Here is a 25,837-nt window from a genome sequence, read left to right as displayed (position 1 = left end):
GTTTCGGGCGCAATCACGGAACGGATTCCCTTGCGGGGCCAGGGGCAGCGCCCCTACCCGCGATCTAACCATCGCGAGGGTTCCTTTGCGATCCAACAGCGCTCAAACTCGCTGTCCCAAAACGATTTGGGTCGAGACATTGCCGTTTCGGAAAAATCTTCCGGGCAGGTTCGTTTTTAGCGATTTCGGGTGCAATCGCGGAGCAAATCCCCTTGCGGGGTTAGGGGCAGTACCCCTACCCACGATCTAACCATCGTGAGTTGCTCCTTTGTGATCTAATGGCACCCAAGCCCGCTGTCCCAAATGGATTTGAGGCAAAACGAAGCCGTTTTGGAAAAATCTTTCCGGTAGCCGAAGCCTACAAGTGCCGAGACACTTGTGCTTCGCTTCTACGGAAAAATTACCCATAAAAACTATAAAAATAATAATTTTACAGAAAATTACAGAAACTTTAGTTTTCATAAAACCAAAAATTAAACTCGTACACGCCTTGCACGTGGCTCTGATACCACTGTTGGGTTTTGCGGGCCGCGAAAACCGCTTTTCGCGTCGCGGAAACCCCGAATCACCCAAAGCCGTAGGATCCGTGCAAGAAAAAATTTCGAAAACACGAGTACGAGTTATAAACTACGATCTACAGTAGATCTACAAAGGAAAACACTTTATACCTTTGATGCGTGCCCTCGCAAAATTCCCTCTCGCCCAAGGTATGTGTCGGATCTCCAAAGTATCAAGGTAGATACTTCTCTAGTGATATCCACACGAACAAGGAGTGTCTCTCACACTCAAAGGATGGAGAAGAGAGCCCCATGTGTGCTAGCACTTTCTAGGGCTCTCGAATGGGATTGGAAAGGAAGAAAAGAAGAAGGTACAAAAGAAATCTTATACACTCACTAGTAGTATCCTTCCTTTGTGACCTTCACTCTTCCTTTGCTCTTGGATTCACTCAACCACCTTCTCCTCACCATAGAAGTCACGGCAACAGCAGCAAAACCATGAGGAAAAGACCAAGGGAGAAGATAGAATGAATGCACACACAATTACCACAAAATCAAAACCCCCACCTCACTAATGTGTGGCCGGCCACACAATGTAACCCCCTCATTAATGTGGCCGGCCACATTAAAACCAAGGGGAGGGTGTAACCCCCATGAGGTGGCATGCCTCATGAGGTGGAGGTGATGTGGCAAGGATGAGTCATCATTATGATGTGGCAATACATCAAGTCAAACTTAATGTTTCAACTTCCATTTGGTCAAGTCAAAATTGACCAATTTCTTCCTTGTTGAGTTAAATCCAACCTTTGATTCAAGTCAATTTCAATTTAATGAATCTCAATTCATTAATATAAATTGACTCAATGAATCAAATTTAAATTAGACTCATTCAACAATTGAATCTAATCGAGTCTAACTCAATAAGTCTAATTTGAATCCAATCTTTGGTGCATCATATGAACCTAATCCAATTGGTTCATCAAATGAACATAATCTCCATCCACTTGTTCTTTGTGTGTGACCCAATAGGTTCTTGTAACGTTGGCAATGTTTCTAAACTCCTTTAGAAACATAAGCAATGAGCGGCATCTAGCAATACATCATTGCTACCCAAGTTACAAGAAATGTTGAGATCCAACATCACCTTGTGACTACTAATTGTGACTCCTCACAATATATGACAAGTGTCCTTCTATCCTAGACATCTAGATTGATCAATGTGAGGCATAGACCGTGTCATCCTCTGACCAATCTAAATCTTGAACTCCAAATAGACTCACTCAATCAAATGAGCTCAATATCTCATATTGACTCATTTGGGTATGGCCATACACTTCGTGGTCTTACTCTATCAAGAATATCGATGTCACTCCCGTCATATAGGAGGGATAGATCCCATCTACATCACTCACATCCCTCTGCATAATTCGTTACATACTCAGTAATCGCCTTTATAGTCCACCCAGTTACGGGTGACGTTTGACGAAACCAAAGTACATAACTCCTTATGTAGGGATCCATGGTGACTTCAGGTCTAAGGACTAATAGTCATACTAATAGCCACATGAGAAAGTATATGACACTCATATAACGATCCATGATACTTTCTCATGGCGGGTCATTCAGTATACATTCTCTAATGCATACCCATGTGTCAGCTTGATATCTCTATATCCATGACTTGTGAGATCAAGTCATCGAGCTGACCTACATGCCAGTCTTATTGTATTAACATTGTCCCTGAATGTTAATACTCGACTAGGAATGATTTAGAGTAGTGTTCCCTATATCATCTCACTATCGATTCAACTAATCGATTGATATAGGTATGAACCTTCTACTCAAGGACGCTATTATACTTAGTTTATTTGACACTAATACAAATAAGTATAATAACCAAACAAATGCCTTTATTAATATACAAGAATATGATACAATGAGTCCATATAATCATCAAATGATTGGCTCTAGGGCTCTAACTAACATAAACATGTTTAATTGAGAATTATTTTAAATTAATTCAATTTTGAAATTGTTTAAGTTAATTTGATTTTTGAAAATGTTTAACTTAACTTACGTAAGATTTTTAGTTTGCTTAGTCATCTCACCCGATCTATGTTTTCAATCAGGTGCTCCTATTATTCTGTGAGATGAATTAGTTCAATTTATAGGATTTTGTTTAACTTTATGTTAGATTCGGGTTTAGCTTTGGGTTCAACAAGTAAGCGTTCTTTGGATAAACTTCTGGGCTATGGTGAGTCACAAGGAGCTCATTAAAGTAATCATGCCTTCGAGGTTTGCCAAATAGTCCTACCCATTGAGCTTAATACTAAACCTTGGTCTAACTAGTTAGGATCCATTTAAGGGTAGCTTCGGTTAGTTCCACTTGGCCAAATGCACCAGGTCGAAGTCATATCTTCCTAGACATGCAATGCCCAAGTTTTCCCAACGTACTATCATCCAAAAACTTCACCAGTACTGTGCTTCAAGTTAAAATTTAACCCTTTTTAATCTATCCTTATTTACCCATCCGGGTAATCTACTCTTGTTTACCCATTTCGGGTAGATTTAGTTCGGTTACTCTGTCGGGTAAATAGATTTCGGAGTTGCCAGCTCTTCTGGACCCTCCTTCTATTTTATTTTGAGTTTTTTATTTTGAATTTTGAATTTTAAGTTTTAGGTTTATTTTGAATTTTGAATTTTGAGTTTTAGATTTATTTTGAATTTTGAGTTTTAGATTTATTTTGAATTTTGAATTTTGAGTTTTAGATTTAATTTCGAATTTTTAAATTTGAGTTTTAGATTAATTTCGAATTTTTAAAGTTTGAGTTTTAGATTAATTTTGAATTTTTAAAATTTGAGTTTTAGATTAATTTCTAATTTTTAAATTTGAGTTTTAGATTAATTTCGAATTTTTATTGTTTTGGCTCCCCCTGGATCATAGCCTCGATAAGGTTTATTGAGGTAATGTATTTGATCCTTAGGAACCCAATAATGTCCAAGTCCAACTTGATTGATCAGGTTGGACTTGGCAACCCATGCTTGGACCATTTTTCTATTTGGTTTGTTTATTAAGGATAGGTAAGATTTATATTTCTTTTTATATCCTAGTCCAGTTCGATTGTAGATTGCCCTTTGTGTTCCAAGAATCAAGTCAAGATTCTTGGATCCCAAGGAGAATCGTTCTAGGGTAGTTTTCAAATCCTTTACCTGACTTTTCAGATTGGAATTCTCTTCCTCAAGTTTTTGAACTTGAGTTGAGGTTCCAGTCTGAACTTGATCAGTTAAGGATTCGTTGTTTGGCGTTTCTTTAAGGAGTGTTACCTCCTTTAGAAGCGTTTTGATTCGAATCTTGGACTTAGCTACTTTATGCATTAAATAATTAATTAAGCTATATAAACGATTTTTACTTACAGAGAGGTTCGGTCCTTCGGAAACGGATACGGATCCGTGGCTTCTCTCGGACTCGGTTTCCGATTCGTCCTCACTTCCGGATCCGTTGGTGTAGTCCCGGGCTGTCAAGGCGAGAAAGTTCGTCTGTTCTAGTTCTTCGTCGTCGGATTCCTCGGAAGAAGACTCGTCCCATGTTGCCTTCAATGCCTTCTTTCTTTTGGGTTTCTTTGGATCCTTCTGGTTCGGGCAATTTGCCTTGATGTGACCCTTCTGATTGCATCCGTAGCAGGTCACTTCGAATTTAACCTTCGAGCTTGGTTGGGCTTCTTTAGACTGAATGGCCTTTCTGAAATCCTTTTTGTTGAAGCTCTTCTTTTTGCAGAGCTTCTTTACTAAGTTGACTATTTCGGTTGTAAGTTCATCGTCATCTTCTGAATCTGATTCTTCTTCTGACTCAGGTTCGGTTCTCCGCTTGTTTTTTGTCTCACGCGATCTCCCTGTTCCTGCAACCAAAGCCAACCCTTTCTCGGTCGGGCGTGCATTAGTCTGTTCATGAAGTTCAAGTTCTGCAAACAGTTCATCTAATTTAATGGTAGATAAGTCCTTGGAGACCTTGTAGGCATCTACCATGGATGCCCACAAGGTGTTCCTTGGAAATGCGTTTAGAGAATACCTTATGATGTCCCGGTTGTCTACCTTCTGTCCAATTGCATGAAGCCCATTGAGCAGGTCTTGAATCCGGGCATGGAGTTGGGCAGCTGTTTCACCTTCCTGCAATTTGATGTTAAATAATTTATTAAAAATTAGGTCTCTTTTACTTACTTTGGTGTCGGATGTCCCTTCGTGAAGTTCAATTAGTTTCTCCCACAACTCTTTGGCACTGTTGAAGGGGCCGACGTGGTTGAGTTCTTCTTTTGATAGGTCACACTGGAGGGTGCAGGTTGCTTTGGCATTAGCTTCCACTTTCTTGATCAAAGATGCATCCCAGTCCTCGTACGGTAGTGGTTTGCCGGCGCTGTCAGATGGTAGTTCGAATCCGGTTTTGACAATCATCCAGACTTCAAAGTGAGTCTGGAGATATGCCTCCATCCGACCTTTCCAATACCCGAAGTCATCTCCAGTGAATAGCGGAGGGCGGGCAGTACTGTAGCCTTCTTGAAGGGTCATTTCAGTTTTACCTAAAGCGAAAAACAACCAAAAAGGAATGTCCCAGGACTTGGTCCTGGCTTAGTAGTGCGGTAGGAAAGAAAAGGATCACGAACTCGGGTGGTGTTGCACCAATTCCGAGAAAAACCGATTCGAGGGAAAAAGAATTAGAATATAGCTATGAGGCTAAATTCTAATCGACTCCGAAAATAAAAAAAATACCACGAAAAAATATTTTGAATGGTGGTTGCACCGATTCAAAATGACCCCGCTCTGATACCAATTGATTGATCGAAAGCGCTAGAGGGGGGGTGAATAGCGCTCGTGGCTATTTTAACGTTTTTCGGAAATCGTAAAAGAGTTACGCAGTGGAAAGTAAAAGCAAACACAACAGACGCAGATGTTTTACTTCGTTCGGAGCTTATGGCGACTCCTACTCGAAGGCCCGCGGTCCTTGACAGCTTTCGATGGGCAACAACTATAATATCGGAAAGATTACAATTTGAATTACAATTAATGCAATAAGTAAACTAATACCGACAACAAAAGATCGAAGAGTCTGAGCTTCGGGTTGTCGACGTCGAGTAGTAGCACTTCAAGGTCGTCTCGTTGGCAGCACTTCACAGAAGAAAGCTTAGAATCTGTTGTCTTTGAAGCTGCACCTCAACCCTCTTTTTATATGAGGTTCTGGGCGCCTGGGACCTTTCCGGGCGCCTGGAGTGTGACGTGGCCAGCCAACTAGGTTGCTCCACGTGGTGAAGTCGCGCAGGGGATAAAATTTGGTCCCGGGCGCCCGGACCACCTTTTTCCAGGAGCCGCTTCTCCTGCAAAACAAGGTTAGTCCGAGCAATTTCGTACCCTGCAAGACAATGTTAGAATCTGATAATTCATAAGTGAAAAAGAGTTGACAGTCTTCGGACTGTCCGAGTCTGACTTCGGATTTCCAAACGCAAACCCTAGGTCGACCCGACGCCTACTGTTCCCTCTACGGGGAACGCGTCCTCACCTACTCCACTCAGGAGATTTACCTGATGCCAGTCCGGTCCTCTAGACCGACTGGACTTTTCGCCTAGGGTTACCACCCCCTAGGACCTAAGGTTACTGCCCCTTAGGATTTTTCTCCACCTAGGGTTACCACCCCCTAGGACCTAAGGTTACCGCCCCTTAGGGTTTTCCTCTACCTAGGGTTACCGCCCCCTAGGACCTAAGGTTACCGCCCCTTAGGATTTTTCCTCTGCCTAACCGCAGCTAGGACTTTCCTGAAACACTCATTCAACCATGTTAGATCACACACTAACTTAACTTTGAATCCTTTGCCATTATCAAAACTAAGGTTCGATCGTCAGATGCTTCCCGCACCAACAAATTTAACCAACTTAATTAATTTAAAATTAAAAATTTAAATTGAACTTAAACTATAATTAATTAAAATATTAATTAAATCTTAATCAAAACTTAATTAAGCTTAATTAAACTTAATAAAACATAGATTTTGTGATCTAGTTGGAGGCATCAAATTTATTGGCACTTTAAAAACATAGCTTACCCATTTGGGTATTTAGGACTAAATTGAAAATGATAATTTGACTCTTATCCAATATAGTACTAGAGTGAGGCTAGATGATAGTACCTTAGAAAATTTTGATTTAGACTTCGTGTCAACTTTAAGTCGGCTTTTAATTAGAATATTAATCTGTTTGAAATTCAAATTCTGATCCCCATATTATATATTTTTCTCATCAAGACCCATACAAACCAATAAATCTAAGAGGTGGACCATCTCCTGTAATTCGTTTATAGGATAAATTCAAAAACACTCACGGAAATGTTGTAGCGGACCTTCATGATTTTTTTTTTGCCCAAGTTTCGCATGGAGCATGCCTAGTTGAGGATTGAATTAGGATTCCTTGAAAATCCACCAAGCATTTTACGATCGATTCTCTAAAAAACCACCCTATTGTTGGTGATCGGTGGCCGATTAGAATGGGAGGTTGAATAGACGTCATCCTAGTCCTAGCAATCTCCGACTAAAGCTTTCTCTTTTTCAGTGGAGCAAACCTCTCACAAAACTTTCTTCCTCTTTACAAAATGAAACTTAGGTTTAAGAGGAAGAAAAAGGCTTAGAAGTCTGGAGACAAAAGACTAGGAGTATATCAATTAAAACAGTAACCTCCTTCAATACCCCAAGCTCCCTATATATAGAGAGAAAAGAGTTGATCACAGATCAACTCATTTCATTCGCACTAGTCGACTGGCAAATCCATCAGTCGACTGATGCTACTGTTGGATGTAGCTAACGATTACTTTCCAAAATCAGAGATTCTGCCAACGATCACTTACCAGTCGATTGGTAAAAGTACTAATCGACTAGTTGCTGCTGGCTGAGCGAACAGAACATCTTTGTTCACTCCCCAGTCGACTGCTCAGTGAGTCGACTAGACCAGTCGACTGCTCAGTGAGTCGACTGGATCAGTCGACTGGTTCTGGTTACATACTCACACTCATCCTCTCCAGAGTCGCCTTTGAAACCTTTTTCCTCAGTCTTCGTCTCTCAGATGCATTTGAGCCCGCGACTCCTCTCCATATATCCTTCACTTTGCCTTAAAGTCCACTTCCATCGGCTCCACTCTGTTACTCCTCGTCCAGCGGTCCCTCAGATGTAACATCCTTCACCGATTTCAAGGACCTGAGCCATAGGATGAGTTTTTCCAAACTTGGTCGCACCAAGTTCCTCATGTGTGTTTCATCCAGTCTTGCATGGCTCAAACACATATATCAAACATATATGAAATCTAACTTAAACTCTTTGACACACACATCAAAATCATAATCGTACCCGATCAAACCTAGGTCGATTATACCTACACCTACATCTTATAGTTGATGTTTATGTGTCGTCGGACATGGAATCAATATAATTGAAGATTGTCCTAAGGGCATAACAATTATATGAATTTTCTTGATAGATTTCATTATCGTTTACTTCTGTAATTATACATTATGAAATAATATATGATAATATACTTCAATACTCCTTTGCCGCCACAATCAACAACACCTTTGCTCATCTCCACTTCACCATCTCCTCCACCACCCACTTCGCGACCGCGGCGGCTCCTTTCCACCTCCGAATACCTAACTTGCTTTTTGACGTGGGTTCGCATCCGCTGGTGCGCCATCTATGATTGCTTCCTCCGCTACGAGAGCACCCCCTTCTTCAACCAGGGCATGCTCCTGGGGCTATTTAACATCTGCAATTTTTATTGTTATTCAAGCTGCTGCTCGAGACTACCTTTTATAGCCTTTGGAGGACGCCCTCAAGCTCCATAAGGGTGCCTCCAACCTACCGAGTCAACCGTGCACAAATAAGCTTCTGACCTTCGCTACTTATCCGCTTGAGGGTGCCTCCAATCGCATGGAGGGCGCCCTTGCGCCAGTGTCCAGGGCACCTCAAGCTCCATGAGGGTGCCCTCGCGCCGTGTCCAGGGCGCCCTCAAGCTCCATGAGGGCGCCCTCGCGCCTTGCTGCAAGGTTGCTTCTCTAGGTTACACGAGGCAAACACGTCCAATTCATTTCTGTAAAATACGTTAGTCCAAGAAACTAACCATACCCTGCAAAACAAAGTTAGACATGATAAATAACATATTTGATAGTTTTCGGACTGTCCAGTTCTGACTTTGGATTTTCGATTGAAACCCCTAGGTCAAACCTACGCCTACTGTTCCTTCACTGGAGAACACGTCCTCACCTACTCCACTCAGGAGAATATACCTGTTGTCAGACTGATCCCTCAGACCGACTGGACTTTTGCTCAACGCTCGAAGCTCCAAAACTTTCCGCTAGACGTCCGCTCCACGACCCACCCAGTCTTTCACCTGGTTCACGACATCCAGACTTTCCACCTAGAGTCCTCAACTCTAGGACTTTTGTCTGAAGCTCTCGACCCGCCAAGACTTTCCGCCTAGGGTTACCGCCTCCTAAGACCTAGGGTTACCGCCCCCTACGGTTTTCCACCTGCCTAACCACAGTTAGGACTTTTGTCTAAGTACGCTTAGGACTTTCTTGCAAGCTCATTCAAACACATTAGATCACAAATAACTTTAACTTTGAACCTTTTGTCATTATCAAAACTTAGGTTTGATCGTCGGATGTTTTCCGTACCAATAATCATGTTATGCAAAATAATGCATGCTAACATGATTTATTTCAACTTCTTCCTATACCAATAACGAGTTGAACCTCTGACAATCGCCCATTGAGATTGGAGCACCCCAAATGTCCGTTCAACATCTTTTCTTGCAGACTCCTGTCTTTCCTTAAACAACTTCCTCTTGGGATCCTCCTAGCAAGAAAAAACCTTAACGAAAGTAGCCCACTCGGGATATATTCCATCTGTTAGATAATAACCCTTCATATATGTAGTGTTGTTCACCGTGAAATTAATCTCTGGCATATTTCCTTGCAAGACGTTGTTGAATATGGAAGATTCATATAATACGTTAATATCATTATGTGAACCGACGACCCCAAAGAATGCATGTCATATCCACAAGTAATGAGACGCGGCCGCTTTAAGTACGATGGTTGGTGACCTATGTCCCCTTGTAAATTGACCTTTCCAAGCAACTGGACAATGTTTCCATTTCCAGTGCATACAATCAAGGTTACCCAACATGCCAGGGAAGTTGTGTCTCTCATCATGCATTTGAAGAAGACGTTGAATATCATCAGCATTTGGCCTTCTCAAGTACCTATCACCAAATATTTCAACCACATATTCGTAGAACTTGAAAAGACACCTGATGGCAGTTGATTCACCCATACGTAGGTACTCGTTAAGATGATCGGCGGGGACTCCATAAGCCAGTTGACAAAATGCAACGGTGCATTTTTGTTGTGGTGATAATACTTTTCTTTGCACAACATCGTCCCTATGTTGAAAAAATGATAAATGATTCTCTAATGCATTCACTATGTGGAGAAATAACTCTCTTCATTTTCGAAATCATCTTCAAAATATTTCATCGTGACACACCGAGTTTATAGAGAAATAATCATTAACGAGCCTCTCATGCCTGATTTCATGATTTCTTTGGACGAACCTTCTTCTTCTGTGTGTGTGTCCATCCTCTGATATGCTTCTATAAGTTATTGGTGTTGTTAAAGAACCAATAACATAAGTTCTTCACCCGGATCATAAGCTTGCTCATTGATTTCAACATGAACTTCTTCGCTTATCGAGCTAGAACTTGAGCTAGAGCTGCCTGTAGAATGAGACATTTTTGGAGGAAACACGTTTTAATATGTTTGAGAAATGGTATGATAGTCGAATGAAAATCTCATAGCACAATGTGTCTATATATATTGTTTTTCTCATGCAACGACTAGTTTGCAATGGCTAGTTGCAACGGTTAGTTTGCAACAACTAATTTGTAACACCTAGTTTGTAACAGCTAGTTGCAACAGCTAGTTTCCAATAGCTAATTTACCATGACTATTTTGTAAAATTATAATAATTGAAAATCACATTAATCAAAATGAGAAATATAATAATTAAAAATTACAATCACTCGAAAATACAATAATACTAGAAAATGAGTGTTGAGTAAATAATTTAAATATTCCATCTCGACCTAATATCCTGCATAAATATTCATGTATGATAAGCTGCTCCTTTGTCGTCTGGGAGGTGTCTTTGTTTAATATTTCATACTTCTTCAATTTCAAATGACGATTTTTAGCTTCAGATTTGGACAATGCAGCTTTTGTCTTAATCTCCTTTACTTTGAGTTGTTTTTGTTTCAGATCGACTTCAGACTTATTCACGCTTATGTACTCAGTGAACTTTGCGAAAATATTGTTGTAGTTTATTATCAGATCCTCCATGGTCGATTTTACTTTGTTTTTTCCCTTTCTTTTTGCTGTCTTCTGTCCCATTGGACGAGTATCTTCATCATTCAGGTCCATACTCATATCTTAGTTGGAGGAGGTGTTGCTTGCTCCCGACTTTGAGGTCGTTGTCTTCTTTATTGCAACAAAGTGATCAACAGACTGTAGAGTAAACATTAGATGGTCTTTGACAATTCTCCACACATGCTCAAGATTGAATACAACATCATTGCTTTTAGATCGATATTTTTCATACGCAAACCTCAATATATTTTCGTCACTGTAACCACTTCGATATGAATTGTAAACACTATTATAATTTGTGTTGAATCGATATACCTTCTTTTGGATTGTATTGTGTCAATGTGACCGTATAACATTTACACTTCTGGTGTTTGAACTTGGGGATGATTCTCATTGTAGTAGATTGCAACACACCGCCAAAAAGCATCCGCCTTTTGATCATTGCCAATTATTGGATTATCACTTATAGTGACAAAACTTCTCGCTAAGACCTCGTCTTCAACCTTTGTTCAACTTGAACGCTTTCTTGTACCCTCGACATTTGAAATCATATTTTCAAAATTGACCGTCTCAATTGGGGATTTACGGTCGGAAAGTTGAGTCTTCGGGATAAAAGTTGGAGTTACAGGTTCATTCGACATCGAATGAGTGAAAGACATACCAGTTGTGTGCGGGGTAGCATATCCATGAACAACCGATGGCGTGAAATACGAATGACTCATGGTTTGCCAATATTCGACTGAAAGCGGTTGATATGGAATAATTCGAATGATCCATAGAATTTCTAAAACCTTGGAATTTTTGAAGATTTTGTGGAGGAAACAACATATTTGGAAATGGATATGGGTATTGATAATTTGGTAAAATTTATGTATTTTGGGAAGATGGATATTCTTGTGAGTTGTTTGTAAAATTCAAGAAATTTGTAAAAAAAATATATATATATCCTATTATTTTCATCTATTTCAGGTAGAAAATAAGATTATACGAATTTAAAAAAATAGATGGGGAGAATATTTAGAGAGTAGAATTAGAGAGTGTAATGAGTTGAAATGAAAATATGTATACACATTAGTAGGTATTTATAGATGAAATTTCATACTACTTATCATTTTATTCAATTATTATTTTTAAAATTTTAATTTTTTTAATAAATAAAATTTAAAAAAATACACAGGCTAGCGCACCCCCACAATTGTTTGAACAGCATTTCAGATGCTCTAATAACTCAATTTTGTTAATAGATGTCAGATTTGAATCAAATCTCGATGTCTATACCCTGTTGACACTTCGATTGGCCCTGTGTTAACGAGATCGGATTCTCTAATCCATATTTTATGGATCGGAGGATGAGGATGATCCATTTAGATATATATGGGTGGAAATTGATGATACCTACTTATCTTACGAGTGGGGGCGCCATTAATCTTCATTAATTTAAGTAAATCCGTAAAATGCGATGAGAGGATCTCACTGCTTGCTACCACCCCGGCTGACCCAATGACACCCGTAATTTTCTTTCAATCTGGCGGTCTTTGCCACAATAACGCAATCTTCTTTCTTTCCTTTCTAGGGTTACTCGCTTCCTCTCCTTTTTTTAGGTTCGATCCAACCAAAGAGGTAATCTTCGCCGTTCTCGTTCGACAATCGTCCTTTTTCTCTTTTTCTCGCCACTTCTTATCATTTGATATCGGGATTCGCTGCCCTTCTTTCTCGCCAAGAAGTTGTCCATGGTCAAAATCGTTCCTTTTCCGTTTAGATTCGGGGTGTTATCGCCTCTTGGTTCATACCAAGAATCAATGGGGCAGGTTTTCTGACAGTGTTATAGCGTGGTGAGTAGGTTTTTTCTGACAGTGTTGTGTGTGCGCCTTGTTGGTATCAAAGTGATCGCAGATATGTAGAAAACCCTTCATAGGGAGATTCATGGACAGAGGAATGACGCCGTCAAGAACACACCTGAAGCCATTGTAGAAGCTATTCACCCCTGAAATAAAAAATTCACATCTTGAGCATCATGAAAGTAAGTATGACAATTTTGTTCCTCTCTGCATAATTACTTTAGAATGGATGCTATAATTTTAGTTTAATGTTCAAAAGAAAATTACTGAAATCAACTGTTTAGGAGTTCTCCAAACATAAAATGGGGTAATTTCCAGATTGCAAACACAGAATTTTATAATGTGGAATTCAAAAAAAAATATCTTCTATACTTGATCATCATCGTTAAGCCTTGTTCAGCCAAGTGAGGAATCAAAAGACAACAAGGTATAACAGCAGATAGCATGATGATTAGATCGTACAAAAACAACTTTTGCATACTTTCTGGACAAAAAATTTCTTTGAATGTCTGAGCCACTTGATATTTCTTTTGTACTTTGGATGGCACTTCATACAGCAATCCCTATCCATAGAAGAAGCATTTCGTTATTGTTGGGAAATTTCATGCTCATGTGCTCCCTCTTCGAATTATGCCTCGAAAGGAAACATTACATGAGTAGGAGCATAACTGATTGTGACTAGGATTAGTTCTCACTATTCAAATTCAGGCCCTCAATGCCTTTCAGTGTGGCCTCGTCGTTCTTGATTGTGGATAATTTCTGTTCAGTGTGGCCTCGTAATTCAGGCCTTCGAGTTGGATCTGCCTCAGTTGCCACTGTTCCTTGGCCGTCAAAAGCAGGAACTCTTGAGGAACTGCTTGACTGTCCCATTAGAGAAGAACTGGAAATCTATGCACTCATTCAAAGGCACGACTCAAATAAAAGATAATGACAGCATCTCACAAAGCTATATGGATATTGTAGTAAAAAGCTCTCTTTTTTTCCCTTCAAGTTACATCATAAAGTTATTGGCAATTTTAAAGCATTTAAAGATTAATGAACATGGTCTTGATTTTTTTTATTATTATTATTTTGAAGCATCTAAATGGACATTGTGGTGGAAAATTGCAAGACTACCACGCCTTTTAAGTCCCAAATATTTGCAATCTGCATGCAACTGTAATAATTCAGGACAATTTTGCACTTCTGATTTTTTTTGCTATTGAAATTCTGTCATTTTAACAATTCCAAGTCTACAATTATTGCTTGTAGCATGGTCAGTTCATTTGGGTGGGTGAGTGATGTACTGACAGAATTCAAATAGGTATGCTTCAAGAACAAGTGAGGAAAAGAATTGACCAATAAACTTACCATAGCATCTTTACAGTCAGCTAGATCACTTGCCGCTGGAGCCTTCCGATTACAGCCTACATTTACAGTTGGAGATGGCCCATGACGAGAAGGGTCCGCCAACCCTCCACTTGTCTTTCCTTCCTCACCGCCTAAATTGTAATCATTCAAGTATTATGACTCCGGATTATGAAAATCAAAGTAAATTGTTTAGTGTAATTCACACGTGTTGTGATTAGAGATTCTGAATAAACAACACGAGTCTAAGACAAAACAATAAATAACCGTTGGCCAAAACATTGACACCTTCATCTAAGTTAAAACAAGAAATCAACAAATTATCTCAGAAATCACCTGACTGCCTATCGTTCGCTACAACAGGAGCCATGCCCGAGCTAGGTCCTGCACTTGGTCCCTAGGAAGTAGGAAATACAATAACGAGGTTATACACTTGTTCAAGAATATATAAAACAAGGGAATGTACAACATCTGCATTTAGGCTAACAATAGCACGTGGAGGGGCACCAACTATCTGAGCTTGCTGATATTTCAAAACGGTCCAGTCAAATACATAATCAAATTGAAAACCTGCAGAGAAACAGGCATAGAGATTATCGACATAAAAAACAATATAAATTGTTTTAGAAAATTTCTGCAGCATCCAGAATTCATTATTGTTTTACACCGATCTCGAATTGGCAAACCTTCACGGATAAAAAGATCCCGGAACAATCTCTTAAGATATGCATACTCAGGCTTCTCCTCAAATTTTAATGAACGGCAATAACGGAAATAAGAAGCAAACTCTAAAGGATATCCATGGCACAAAGCCTACAGGGCATAATTCACATTCTTCAAAGTGATCATGATTAAAATGAATAGTACTTCAAAGTAACCAAAATGCGAGTTTGCCTCAAATGATGTTGTCGCTTTACTCTTACCAACTTTTTCATACTTCTGGTATCGTGTTTCTGCTTTTAGACCTTGCCATGGAAGGCTGGAAAAGAAACATCAACACCACAGATTAATAATCAGATGGGCAAGGTGCAAAAGTAGCAAGTGAACCAACCTTCCTCTTAAGAAGTACATTAAAACATATCCAAGAGATTCTAAATCATCCCTCCTGCTTTGTTCTTAGAGAAGAAAAGATAGATAACCAAAGAGTCATCATTTAGAGAATACAGGAATACAACTTTATGAAAATTAAGTGATATGGGAAGGTCTTGCTCATACCTATGCCAAGATGCGTATTCACAGTCATATATCTAGTAGTTCCGGTTAATTTTTTATTCTCTCTGCAAAAGAACATTACATTAAATAAAAAAATCAACTTCTTCCGGTGTGCAGCTTTTGCAGTAACACCCAAAGCTGAAAGTTTGTGTGATAAGGATAAAGAAAGATAGAGGTTCTCCCTTCTCCCTTTTTGCTTAAACGGAATGGACAATGTGGAACTACAAAACTAGATTAAAGTGCATAAGTAGAGTATAGACACAGCCGTCATAATACTTAAAAAAGACTGGAGAATGGTCAACTAAAGTAGTAACAAATTATAAATCATTGAATCAGTGTCTGAAAAATAAAAAACAGAACTTGAAAACATTTTCCACCCCAAAAACTTTTATGATAAGTAGAATGTGTGAGAAATGCAAGATTTGGTTACCTTAAGTGCTGTTTACATTAATGGGTATTAAAATCTTGAAGGTATGTCTAAAGTTTAACTTAAGTTAAAAGAATGAAAAATTTCATAAAAACAACAACCTGTCTTATTGATAATTAGGCGTGGGAACACAATTAAACTGCGGCCATGGCGTTCACCTTTGAAATTTTAGCAATCTTTTAGCTGTTTTGTTACATAAATTTTCATAGCAATGAGCTAAATCTGATAGGTCTGACACTTTTAACGTCATTGCAATACCAACAAAAGAGAAAATTGCTCATGAATTAAATTGCATTGCCTGTATGGAATATGCTGATGAGTTGAAGCGTTCCTATACCACTTGGCAAGGCCAAAATCAATAATATACACCTGCGAAATACAAAGCAACTACATTAAGCAAAAGAGATAAACCCAGTCCATAGTAAATAAAAGGAAGAAATCACAAACCTGATTAGCTCGTCTACCATGACCCATGGTAAAATTTCCTGGTTTGATATCTCGGTGGAGGAAGGACTTTGAATGCACAAATTCGACACGATTTATCTGAAGTGAAACATCCAAACAAGTTAGATTTTAAATTATGGTATGTTGGATTTCAAATAAACCTTGATTAGTGTCATGGCAAAGAATAGAGTGTTGAGTTCTTGAAGGAAGGTTAGCATAGGAAAATTTTCAGAAGCATAAAAAGGATATCATGATGGAAGCTGCGGGGATAAATCAAACATTTTGCAATGATGCAAAAACTGTCTCTATTGTTTGTCAATTGAGAATTAAGGCTTACACAAACACTATACCATCTGGTCTGCAAGCATCAGAACAGTCTTCAAAGAGAGTTTACGGCTGCAGAAATTGAACAAGTCTTCAAGATTTTGTCCAAGTAAATCCATCACAAGGACATTATAATTATCCTCGACACCAAACCATCTCACATTAGGGATTCCAGCTGACCAGGAAACAAGCAAAAGAAGTGAGAAACAAGAGAAACGAAACACAAACAAATTTTCTTGAGACTGAACGCGCATTGCATGTGTTTCATTACTTCCTCCCTGCAGGATCTTATACAGCTTTGATTCAAGCAGAAGCAGAGGATGCTTAGTTTTGACAGTCTCCTGTTAGTAGGAATACGCAGTCATGAGAAAATATTCAAACCCCTAACAAGCAATTTATGCAATAGATGGTTATAAAGAAAACTACACCAGCAAATTAAAGAGAATTATAGAAACAGATATGTTCATCACTTCTCAAAGAAGGGGAAAAATAGTAGAAAGAGGAAAAGTCATACGTACTCAGTTTTAGATTACATCCTTGCAACAAAAGTGACTAAAAATAGTTTAATTTTAGTTGCAATGAAGGTTTTACACATTGATCTCTGCTCCTTGCAAGGTGAGTGCCTCGAAAATAGTCTGCCAAAATCAGGAGTACCCAAATAACCAAAACACTTCTCCTGCCAAACCTTCCATATTTAGATTGTATGACTAAGTATGGTTGATGTCATAGAGTCCAATGTAATGGTTTTGTTTCAGCACATTTAACACAAGTAGATGTAATTTGAAGGATATTACTAGTTGCATTTATGTGGTTACATGGAGAAGATTTATGTAAAAGGTAGTCTTGGACAGTTTCATTAAGAGATAAAATCCATGTATTCTCAACCCATATATTGGAACTAACATAACTTAGTAATCACGGCGAAGTAAGATAATAGGGCTCCATATCTATCAGGAAAAGAGAGACTCCTTGAATATCAGAAGAACCTTTGCATTGGCAACAAGATAACAGATCAATAGGTCAATCGACAATTTCACTAAAAAAGACTCATAAACTAGACAGCTGCAATCCTGAATTTAACTAAATAGCATCGTAAATAGAAAAAACGCATTACAAAATTCAATCTAGAGCTTTAAGTAAGCTAAAAAATAACAGCATCTAAAACATCATTTAAGTGCAAGAATCAAAAGGACTCCACATACTAGTTTAATCGCGATTTCCTCATTTGTTTGGATATCAGTACCTTCAACGAACAAGACAAAAAATAGCTCACAATCAGCCGCACAAAAAGACACGAAGCACTTGAGCCAAAAATCGTTCGCAGATACCTAAATAGACCTCCCCGAAGGAGCCACTCCCGATCTTGCGACGGAGGCGGTACTTGTTTCCAACGTCAAGCTCCTCCATCCGATCAACCCGCCCGATCCCAACTTAACCCCGGGAACCAAAATGACCAAGGAAAGACCACAAAGAAAAACGACCAGCAAAACTCTCCTTCTCTCCCCTCCTAGAACTTCGATCGAGAAGGCAGCAGACGATCTTGCTTCGGGTGGGGGAAGCCGGAGGAAGAAAGTGGCGATCCTACGACATCGCACTCGCCCGCGCATCGATCCAATCGAAAACGCAACAGCGTCGACAGGCGACGCTAACCATCACCATCTCTCCCCTCGATCGCCTGGTCGCTGGGCCTTCGTCAGGCGCGGTGGCTGGGTGGGCAAAGAAGACAGTGGACGGACGGGCCGACAGTTACCGCAGTGGAGTGTTAAATAGTGTTTTTTTTTTTCAAAATACTGATATTATTAATATTAAAATAAATAATATCCACTTAAATAAATACATAAATAAATATAACTTCATTATTTATTTATAGAAACGCAAATATCTGCAGACACCCACTCATTGGACGACACTAGCACTGACCAGTCCACTGAAACGCTTCAAAACAGCTACAAGTTCGGAGTTGAGTAAGTCAAGCAACAAAATGTATCTGAGAGTTCAGGACTCTTTTCCTAGATATAATATAGCATGCTATCGAAACTGCTCTGCTCTGTGTTTCAATTGGTCGCCAGACGCAATTCTGGGCGTACGAAATCTGCATCGGGAGGGACAGAGATGTCGACGGTCGGCCTCAGCTGGGCACAAACGTCAATTGCAGCATGGACAGGATCAGACAAGAAGTTGCTGAGCAGATCCTGGTTGACAGAGCTGTTCTTATCCACCTCCACGAAGGCCTGCTGGGTGAGGATGTAGTCGAAGCGGGGAGCCCATTTTCGCGATCCCAGCCGAGCTGTCGTTGAACAGTTGTCCACCATGAATGACACCCCGCGGGCGTGCATAAAGGGGTTGAGTGAATCAACGGACTCTATGACACTCTCGTTGATAATTTCAGAATAGGAATGGCCCTTCTTCCTCAAGACCTCGATCTGCAAATAGTTTCAAGCCATTGACAGACGACTTTAATAGAAAAAACTACTCATCAAAAGGAACAAAAGCAAATTTAAAGTTAGACACGCAGTCATAAAGTTGCGTAAAACAAGTACCTGTGCCATCATCAATGCAACATATACTCCTGCTGTAAAAGGATAAAAAGGACCCAAGTCACCCGCAGGACGAGAAGCACGTACTCTCTCGCCGACTTTCCACATCCTTGTTTGATCTATCTTCCCCATAGGGAAAGCAGGGAGACCCTCCTTTTCCTGTCATGTCGAAGAGGTTAAAGGATAGAGAAAACAGTAGGCATGTATATCATGTTCTAAAAGTTTTGTTGATCGCTTATCCTATTCTTCCTAAAAGTTTAAGGGTAAACTGGGTTTTAGAGCTCACATAAAAGCGTCGTCCAGCTAAAACAACACTGCGAATTTCACTTCCACAGGCAACATCCTCGTAGCATTCGTACAATATATCCATGCAAGGATAATATGATGCACTGTATGCAGCATCGAACTCTCTCTTCCCTTGATCGGAGAGGGCATTGTATACAGCAAGCATCCCCTGGAAAGTATGTAACAGTTGAATGAGTAGAGTTCTTTAGACATGAGTAATGCTGATAAACTTACCTTAGTTGAGATGGTCTTTGATATGACTCCTGTGATACACTCGACAGTGTTTTTGTAAGCCAATTCTTCATCCATTCCATTTTCAGTGTACCTTCTGAATAGAGACTCCACAATTCCATGCACAGCACCAAGTAATATACCTGCATCACAATCGACACAATTAGGTGATGTACTAAGTCGACAAGAAACATACGAGTAAGAAGACTAACCGCGCTCCCCGAAAATGTCACTCTTATACTCTTGCTCTAATGTGGTAGCAAAGGTAAAAGGGGATCCAAGAGCAACAGACCAACCAAGGGCAACATCTGTAGCCCTTCCATCAACATCCTATTGAAATAAAAAGAAAGAGAATGGCAATTACGCATAATCTGTCAAAATTAAAAAAGATATCCAAAACAATAATTTTTTGTTTCAAAGACCTTGTCAGGTCATGCAATATTGAAAAGAAACTTAGATCAATCTTCTAGGCCATAAAAATACCTGGTGTACGGCAAAACTGGAATTGATCCCGGCACCATTTATCTCTTTCCCCTGGACATACAGTCTTCGCACTGATGGGCCCATGCCCTTGGGGCATACTGCAATCACACTGATGTTTTTTGGAAAATCAAGACCAAAGGATTGCAGATGCCCTAGAAGAAAACCATGAGAAAGGCCCAAGATGCTGTTTGGTTTCATGTGAGAGAAAATTTTCTCATAATTGTCCGCCTAGCACATCAATGCAACAAGTGGAGTTAGTTAATAACATTTTTATAAGTCTCTCTGCAATGTTCTATAGATTTAACAAACTAGTTCAATCTTAGAGAACAAACCAATAATAAAAACCACTTTCAGTAATGAAAACAGATTTTACCAAATTTGTATTTCAATGCGTCAAAAATAATCAACTATACTTTTTTCTAGCAAGCCACTTAGTGTAAAACTTTGTTGATGATTATGTCATCTTTTCAAGTAAAAGGGTGAAAATTGGCAAAAATTTGCAAAATCTCAACTGGAAGCATGATTTCTCAGCAGCAAAATTTATATGTTAACGGCTTACCTGTGCAGCATCAGAAATCAACAACAACAAAAGATCACTGCTAGAAACTGTTTCCCAAATGTCACCCAAGGTTCCATTTTCTTCAGTGAATCCGGAAGCCCGTGCTTCATCAAAAGATGGAGAGCCTTTTCTTAGACCAATCTGTGAATGTTTGAATAACCAAGTATGTCAAAGCATATGGGGAAAATGCTAGAAAAAATTGAGCATTCTTGAAGAATTTTTTTTTATAATTGTTGAAGAGACACGTGCACATGTTTAGAGAAAAACATGTATTAGAAACAGAAATGATAGGTGACATGAAGCGTGTACATATTTAGAGGGAAACATGTATTCGAAACAGCAAAGTGATAGGTGACTTGGTATCTATCACTAAACCAGCTTGTCAATCCTAGCAAGGAATTGAACAATCATGTGAAGATGGAAAGATAAATAAAGTTGATGTTTAGACCATCTAGCAATAATATCAAATATAGGTAACCAACACAAAGCAAAATCCACTATCACAGCAAAAAATTCACTAAACTGAAATTGGAACAAGAGAAGAGTTACGACTTCAATCACATTAGTGAGAAACCCTAATTTCCTATATATAAATGTGTGTAAAGACTAATAATGGTCTGTACCACCACAATCTAATACCAGATCCTAGAAATAGTAAACATAGAGGAGTAATTTGTGGAATCCCTCTTTTTCTTCATAAAACTGTAAATGCCAACAACTCCCATTAAAATAATAGCCATATAGAAAGATGCCTTCACAAATTGAATCCAGTAAAGAACAATTCGTTCAATTATAAATACAACTGGTTATGTAATGGATGATTTAGATAGAAAAGATCTAAGGTCCACAAAGTGCACTTCCAGTGTCTAGGTGATTAAGTTCCCATCCTGACCAATGAGTTTGTCAATTCAAAAACCACAATAAATTCCAAGAAATGAAACAGAAAAGGCAGGTCACCTTAACCACAATGTCTGAATTCGCTGCAACAAGTGAATCTCTTAAATTCTGTGCTTGGGCAGGACCCTAGTCAACAGGGAAAAAACATCTGAGATTAAGTGTGCAAAGAAAAAAGAGTAATGAGGCAAAAACTTATAAAATAAAAAGTTTTCCAATCACTTTTAGCAAATTCAAAAGAACAGAACCACAAAGCTAATTTTTTAGCACCTTCTCCCAGATGTTTTTTTTTTCAAAAGGCAAGGTAAAGACGTATGGTAATTTATAATGATCATAGCAAATTAACACGTGAAGTTTTCCGCATAAATTAGTTGGTGATTATCAGAGTGCCATGCAAAATTTCTAAATTTTGTCAAAAAAAAGTTCATATAACGTCGCTAAGAGTTTATGCAATTAAGCGATTTGTAAAATTAGTGATAGCTAATAAAACAATATACGCCCCAGAAGAAAAGGAAGTTGTAATGAAATACACTCGACATAGAGCCAAACAATCGATCATAAGCAAATGCTGTAGGCTGAAGAGAAGAAAAAGTGGCTACAAAAGAAGGGGAAAAACAGTTTGTTTGTTTTTTTACAGTTAAGTGAAATTTCAGTATAATTGACCAAGTAAGCGTCCCAAGGAAAAAAGAAAAACATAAACGCCGAAACCACGAAAACAGCAACAAGAAGATACACAATGGAAAAGCAAAAAAAAAAAAAAAAAGTTTTTAGGTACAGCGGAAAAAGGAGAGGAAAAGAAGGAACGGAAAATGTAAAGTAAATGATGAAAAAAAAACAGTGGTGTTCTTATCACCTGCGACCCCCATCCAAGCACGCCAATTTGCTTGATCCCTTTGAACGCATCCGGCAACAAATGGAATAGATCTCTACCACCTCGAACAATATACTAATATTCAAACAAGTGCCCATAATTAGTCGTGCACCATCTCCTAAAATGTAAAACTAATCCAAACGAGGTAGAGAACCAAATCCACGGGGAAAGGAATGAAAACCTCGTCATTGCCAGCAAGGGTGATCTTCTCCTTCTTGAACACCGAGGTCTCGAAGTCCAGAAAGGGAACGGCTTTACCGATTGAAGGAACCGACACCATCTTAGCTCCAAGCGCAGAGCCCCGGCCTGTGCCGATCCGGAGGAGGTGACGCCTCAGGAACGGAGAGTTGAAGGGCGAGAAGGAAGATCCGACACTTAGCGATCTGGAGACCACCGAATCAAAGATTTTGGAAAGGGGGGCGGAAGGCCTGGAAGCAGCGAAGGAAGACGTTGTCGTCGACATCGACGCCGCCCTCGCTAAATAGCCCCAGAAGTGAACGAGACGAGAGGAGATAAGCGGTGACCTACTAGCTCCTATAAAATAATTAGCCTCCGAAAGTAGAGGACTATCATTTTACATAAAAATCCTCACTGAATTTATAATTTTAATCGCCTGACGTTCTTTTATTCGATAACGTCCCCGATAATTTAGTTTTCAGCTACCCACTTCAGATGACTGATACAAACAGATAATAACCTTCACCCTACGAGCCCTAAATCTAGTGGAATAGAGATAAATCATTGTGCAAAAGGCGGGTCCCGCCGCCCAGCGACCCCCTAGGCCTGGTCCCACAGGGATCCTAGGAGGAGGTAAATCAGCGGTGAATGCTGACCCGGGTAAAGCGTGGTGTCTCTGGAATTTAACACAGCCGGCCCAGATTATTCATCCAGTGCGCGTCCGTGGACCTTCGACCCTACAACTCATTGTGCAAGGATGCCATGCCTTAACCGGTTGATCCAGCCCACGGGGGCGAATAGAGATAAATCATGATACTAGATGAATGGGAGGAATTTTTCAAAGGAATAAATGAGATTCAAATTTCACTAATGTGATATAAATCCTCATATCATGTGAAAGGAGTCTGAGTGTAGATCATCAATTTGGCTAAGGGGTATTCGTTTGCCAAAATTTTACCTCTAATCATATTATAGTAAATTTGTAACATTCTAATCAACTGGACATTCCTTATTTCATTATAATAATAAGTCTGTCAATCTCTAACTGACTTCGAACCAAACATCATATATTTGAGAAATCCAAAAGTATGTTACCCAACTTTTAGGCCATTGGAGGGCTACAAGTATGCTTAGATAATATCGTTGATCCTAAACGACTCAGTATCATTGATCTCATGATAAAATATAGATAAATAAATTACAAGGGTATTTTTATCTTAGAACAACTATCCTTTTTATGGAAAGGCCAAACATTCAAGACATTTTGCTCCTCACTGACGATAAGGCTGTGAGAAGGGTATTATATGATTTCACGGATCATTCGAGATGATAAGTGGTGGCATACTTGTTACATGAGGTCGTAGGGTCGAATCGCAGGGTTATCGGGACGTAAATCCTCGGACTCTGTGTAACTCACCCCACCACCACTTGCCCTCTCGACTGTCGTGATTTACCTCCCTCGTGATAGTCTGGGGTAGGATACAACGAGGATGCTGGGACGAACGATTTCACCTTTTGCCACGTGAAAAGGGCATTATATTGTCGACTCCTCACCTTGAGGTGGAGCCGTGGTTTTTGAACGGATAGCCGAAGTTCGAAGGATGTAAGTTGTTGCTCGATGTCAAGGGTGTAATCTGTAAGCACACAAACAACGACGTTTTGGCGTTGGGGGGTATTGGTGTGGCGGTTTTTTAGGCCTCACAACCTTTGCGCTGCTGGTTATTTTTTCACCAGTGCTTTCTCCGGTGATCATCGGAGCCTCTCTAGTCTGGGAGAAAGGCGGCAGGCCCAAAGTAGTAGGTGAGACAAAAGTGGCAGTGTTGGGATGTATATTATAAGCATAGCTTTTGTATAAACATCTGTTTTGAAATATTTTGAAATAAGAATTACTTTGGTCAAATGTTTGTATTTTATATTTATATATATGTCAATGCAGTTGTCCATTTAATTTATATTGTAGATAACATGGTGGGTGGTGTCACACAGAAGATCATGTTATCAGTTCCTTATAAATTATAAGTAGTAGCTCACAACCAAGATGAATTGGGATAAACTATTGAAACGGTTGTAGTGTAATTTGGTATTAGTCTGTCTTGACTATAAAATTACACTAGTACATTATGTGTGTATTGAGCAGGACCATTTGAGGTTGTTCGATTTGTACTGACTACATAAAAGAACAGAACCTCTGTTATTATGGATGTGTGTCCTCTTAATCCCTATATAATAACAAGCACGTATACTTAATTTTTATTTCTTTAACTTATCAATGGGTGAGATTTATTTGTTAAATCAATATGCCCGATTAGTTGGGAAATAGTACTGTTTATATGGTGTGTTGTTAATTATAGAAGGAATTTGTGTCCTAATTATTTAGGTTGATGATGCCCCCTTGAGGAGCTCATAAAGATTATCATGTAAACCCTGCAGGTAGACCTAGTCCGGCATGATAATAAAGTTGAGTGGTACTATTCTTGGAATCAGATGTTAATTAATTGAGTTGTCAGTAACTCATTTAATTAACAGACATACGATATCTTAAACACAAGGAGATTAATGCACTCATGATAAGAAGGAACCTATATTGTAATATGGGATTGGTGCGGTAGTTCAATAATAACCCTTTAGTGGTATGGATTATTATTGATGAACTTGAGTTGAGTGTTTGGGTCGAACACAGGAAGCCCAAGCCCATCAGGAGGCCTAAACCAATTCCTCCTCTAGGTCCCTGTTGTAACCTCTATATAAAGCCTCGCATCCACCCATCCAAATTTTTGTTGGTTTTGGTTTTCGGCGCCACCTCCTCCTCCCTTGCTAGGGTCGGCTCCTCTTCTCTTTGCTAAGGGCCAGCACCACCTCTTCTCCTTGCTAAGGGTCGGCACCACATCTTCTCCTTGCTAAAGGTCGACGCCACCTCTTCTCCTTGCTAAGGGTCGACGCCACCTCCTTGTTAGGGCTGGCGCCTCCTCTTGCATCCTTTGTGGACGACGGCTTAGAAAAGAAGAAGAAGAGAATAAGGTGCCCCATCTTAGCTATTCTCTTGGTGGTTGGTGGTTTGGAAACAACGAAAGGAAGGGTGTTTGTTGTCTTGGTAGATCATCGCCCACACGACGTCCAAGAAGAGGAGAGGAATACAACAGAAGATCAAGAGGTCTTTAGCTATAAAGGAAAGGTACAACTAGTTCTTTAATTCTGCTGCGTAATTAGTTTAGTTTTCTTTGTATCGATTTTGAATACCAACACAAAAGGTCAGGGATCT

At 39.5% G+C, this 25,837-nt stretch overlaps 2 protein-coding genes and 1 long non-coding RNA gene across 10 annotated transcripts; 1 reads left to right on the top strand and 2 right to left on the bottom strand.

Annotated features, from left to right (window-relative positions):
• Window positions 1-12,805: 12,805 nt before the first annotated feature.
• LOC122031154 (casein kinase 1-like protein 2) lies at window positions 12,806-18,297 on the bottom strand. Of its 8 annotated transcripts, XR_006125764.1 has the most exons (16): window positions 17,870-18,297; window positions 17,744-17,784; window positions 16,813-16,882; window positions 16,568-16,716; window positions 16,221-16,316; window positions 16,072-16,142; window positions 15,350-15,411; window positions 15,186-15,249; window positions 15,029-15,113; window positions 14,821-14,947; window positions 14,604-14,704; window positions 14,471-14,531; window positions 14,138-14,268; window positions 13,483-13,675; window positions 13,269-13,350; window positions 12,806-12,933 (listed from the first exon to the last, which is right to left on the bottom strand). XR_006125764.1 is itself a non-coding variant. In XM_042590254.1 (15 exons), the coding sequence occupies exons 1-15, from the start codon at window positions 17,946-17,948 to the stop codon at window positions 13,337-13,339; spliced, it is 1,344 nt and encodes a 447-aa protein (XP_042446188.1). In that variant the 5' UTR covers window positions 17,949-18,297; the 3' UTR covers window positions 13,134-13,336. The 8 variants fall into 8 exon arrangements, 7 of the variants coding, with proteins under 7 accessions (XP_042446188.1, XP_042446202.1, XP_042446211.1 ...); XM_042590254.1 differs by lacking the exon at window positions 12,806-12,933 and having other exon boundaries at window positions 13,134-13,350; XM_042590268.1 differs by lacking the exon at window positions 12,806-12,933 and having other exon boundaries at window positions 13,134-13,350; window positions 14,622-14,704.
• Window positions 12,837-14,011, top strand: LOC122031180. Its single transcript, XR_006125783.1, has 2 exons — window positions 12,837-12,969; window positions 13,555-14,011. It is a non-coding gene; the product is annotated as an uncharacterized LOC122031180 (long non-coding RNA).
• An 86-nt stretch (window positions 18,298-18,383) lies between the features above and the next one.
• On the bottom strand, window positions 18,384-22,921 carry LOC122031146 (ketol-acid reductoisomerase, chloroplastic-like). Its single transcript, XM_042590241.1, has 10 exons — window positions 22,583-22,921; window positions 22,384-22,476; window positions 21,594-21,659; window positions 20,637-20,777; window positions 20,078-20,305; window positions 19,807-19,924; window positions 19,598-19,737; window positions 19,365-19,532; window positions 19,082-19,237; window positions 18,384-18,964 (listed from the first exon to the last, which is right to left on the bottom strand). The coding sequence occupies exons 1-10, from the start codon at window positions 22,862-22,864 to the stop codon at window positions 18,596-18,598; spliced, it is 1,761 nt and encodes a 586-aa protein (XP_042446175.1). The 5' UTR covers window positions 22,865-22,921; the 3' UTR covers window positions 18,384-18,595.
• Window positions 22,922-25,837: the final 2,916 nt, after the last annotated feature.

This window comes from Zingiber officinale, chromosome 1A (assembly GCF_018446385.1).
Source record: "Zingiber officinale cultivar Zhangliang chromosome 1A, Zo_v1.1, whole genome shotgun sequence".
Taxonomy (NCBI): Eukaryota; Viridiplantae; Streptophyta; class Magnoliopsida; order Zingiberales; family Zingiberaceae; genus Zingiber; species Zingiber officinale.
The sequence above is the reverse complement of the archived record's forward strand: the minus strand, read 5'-3'. Positions and strand labels throughout refer to the sequence as shown.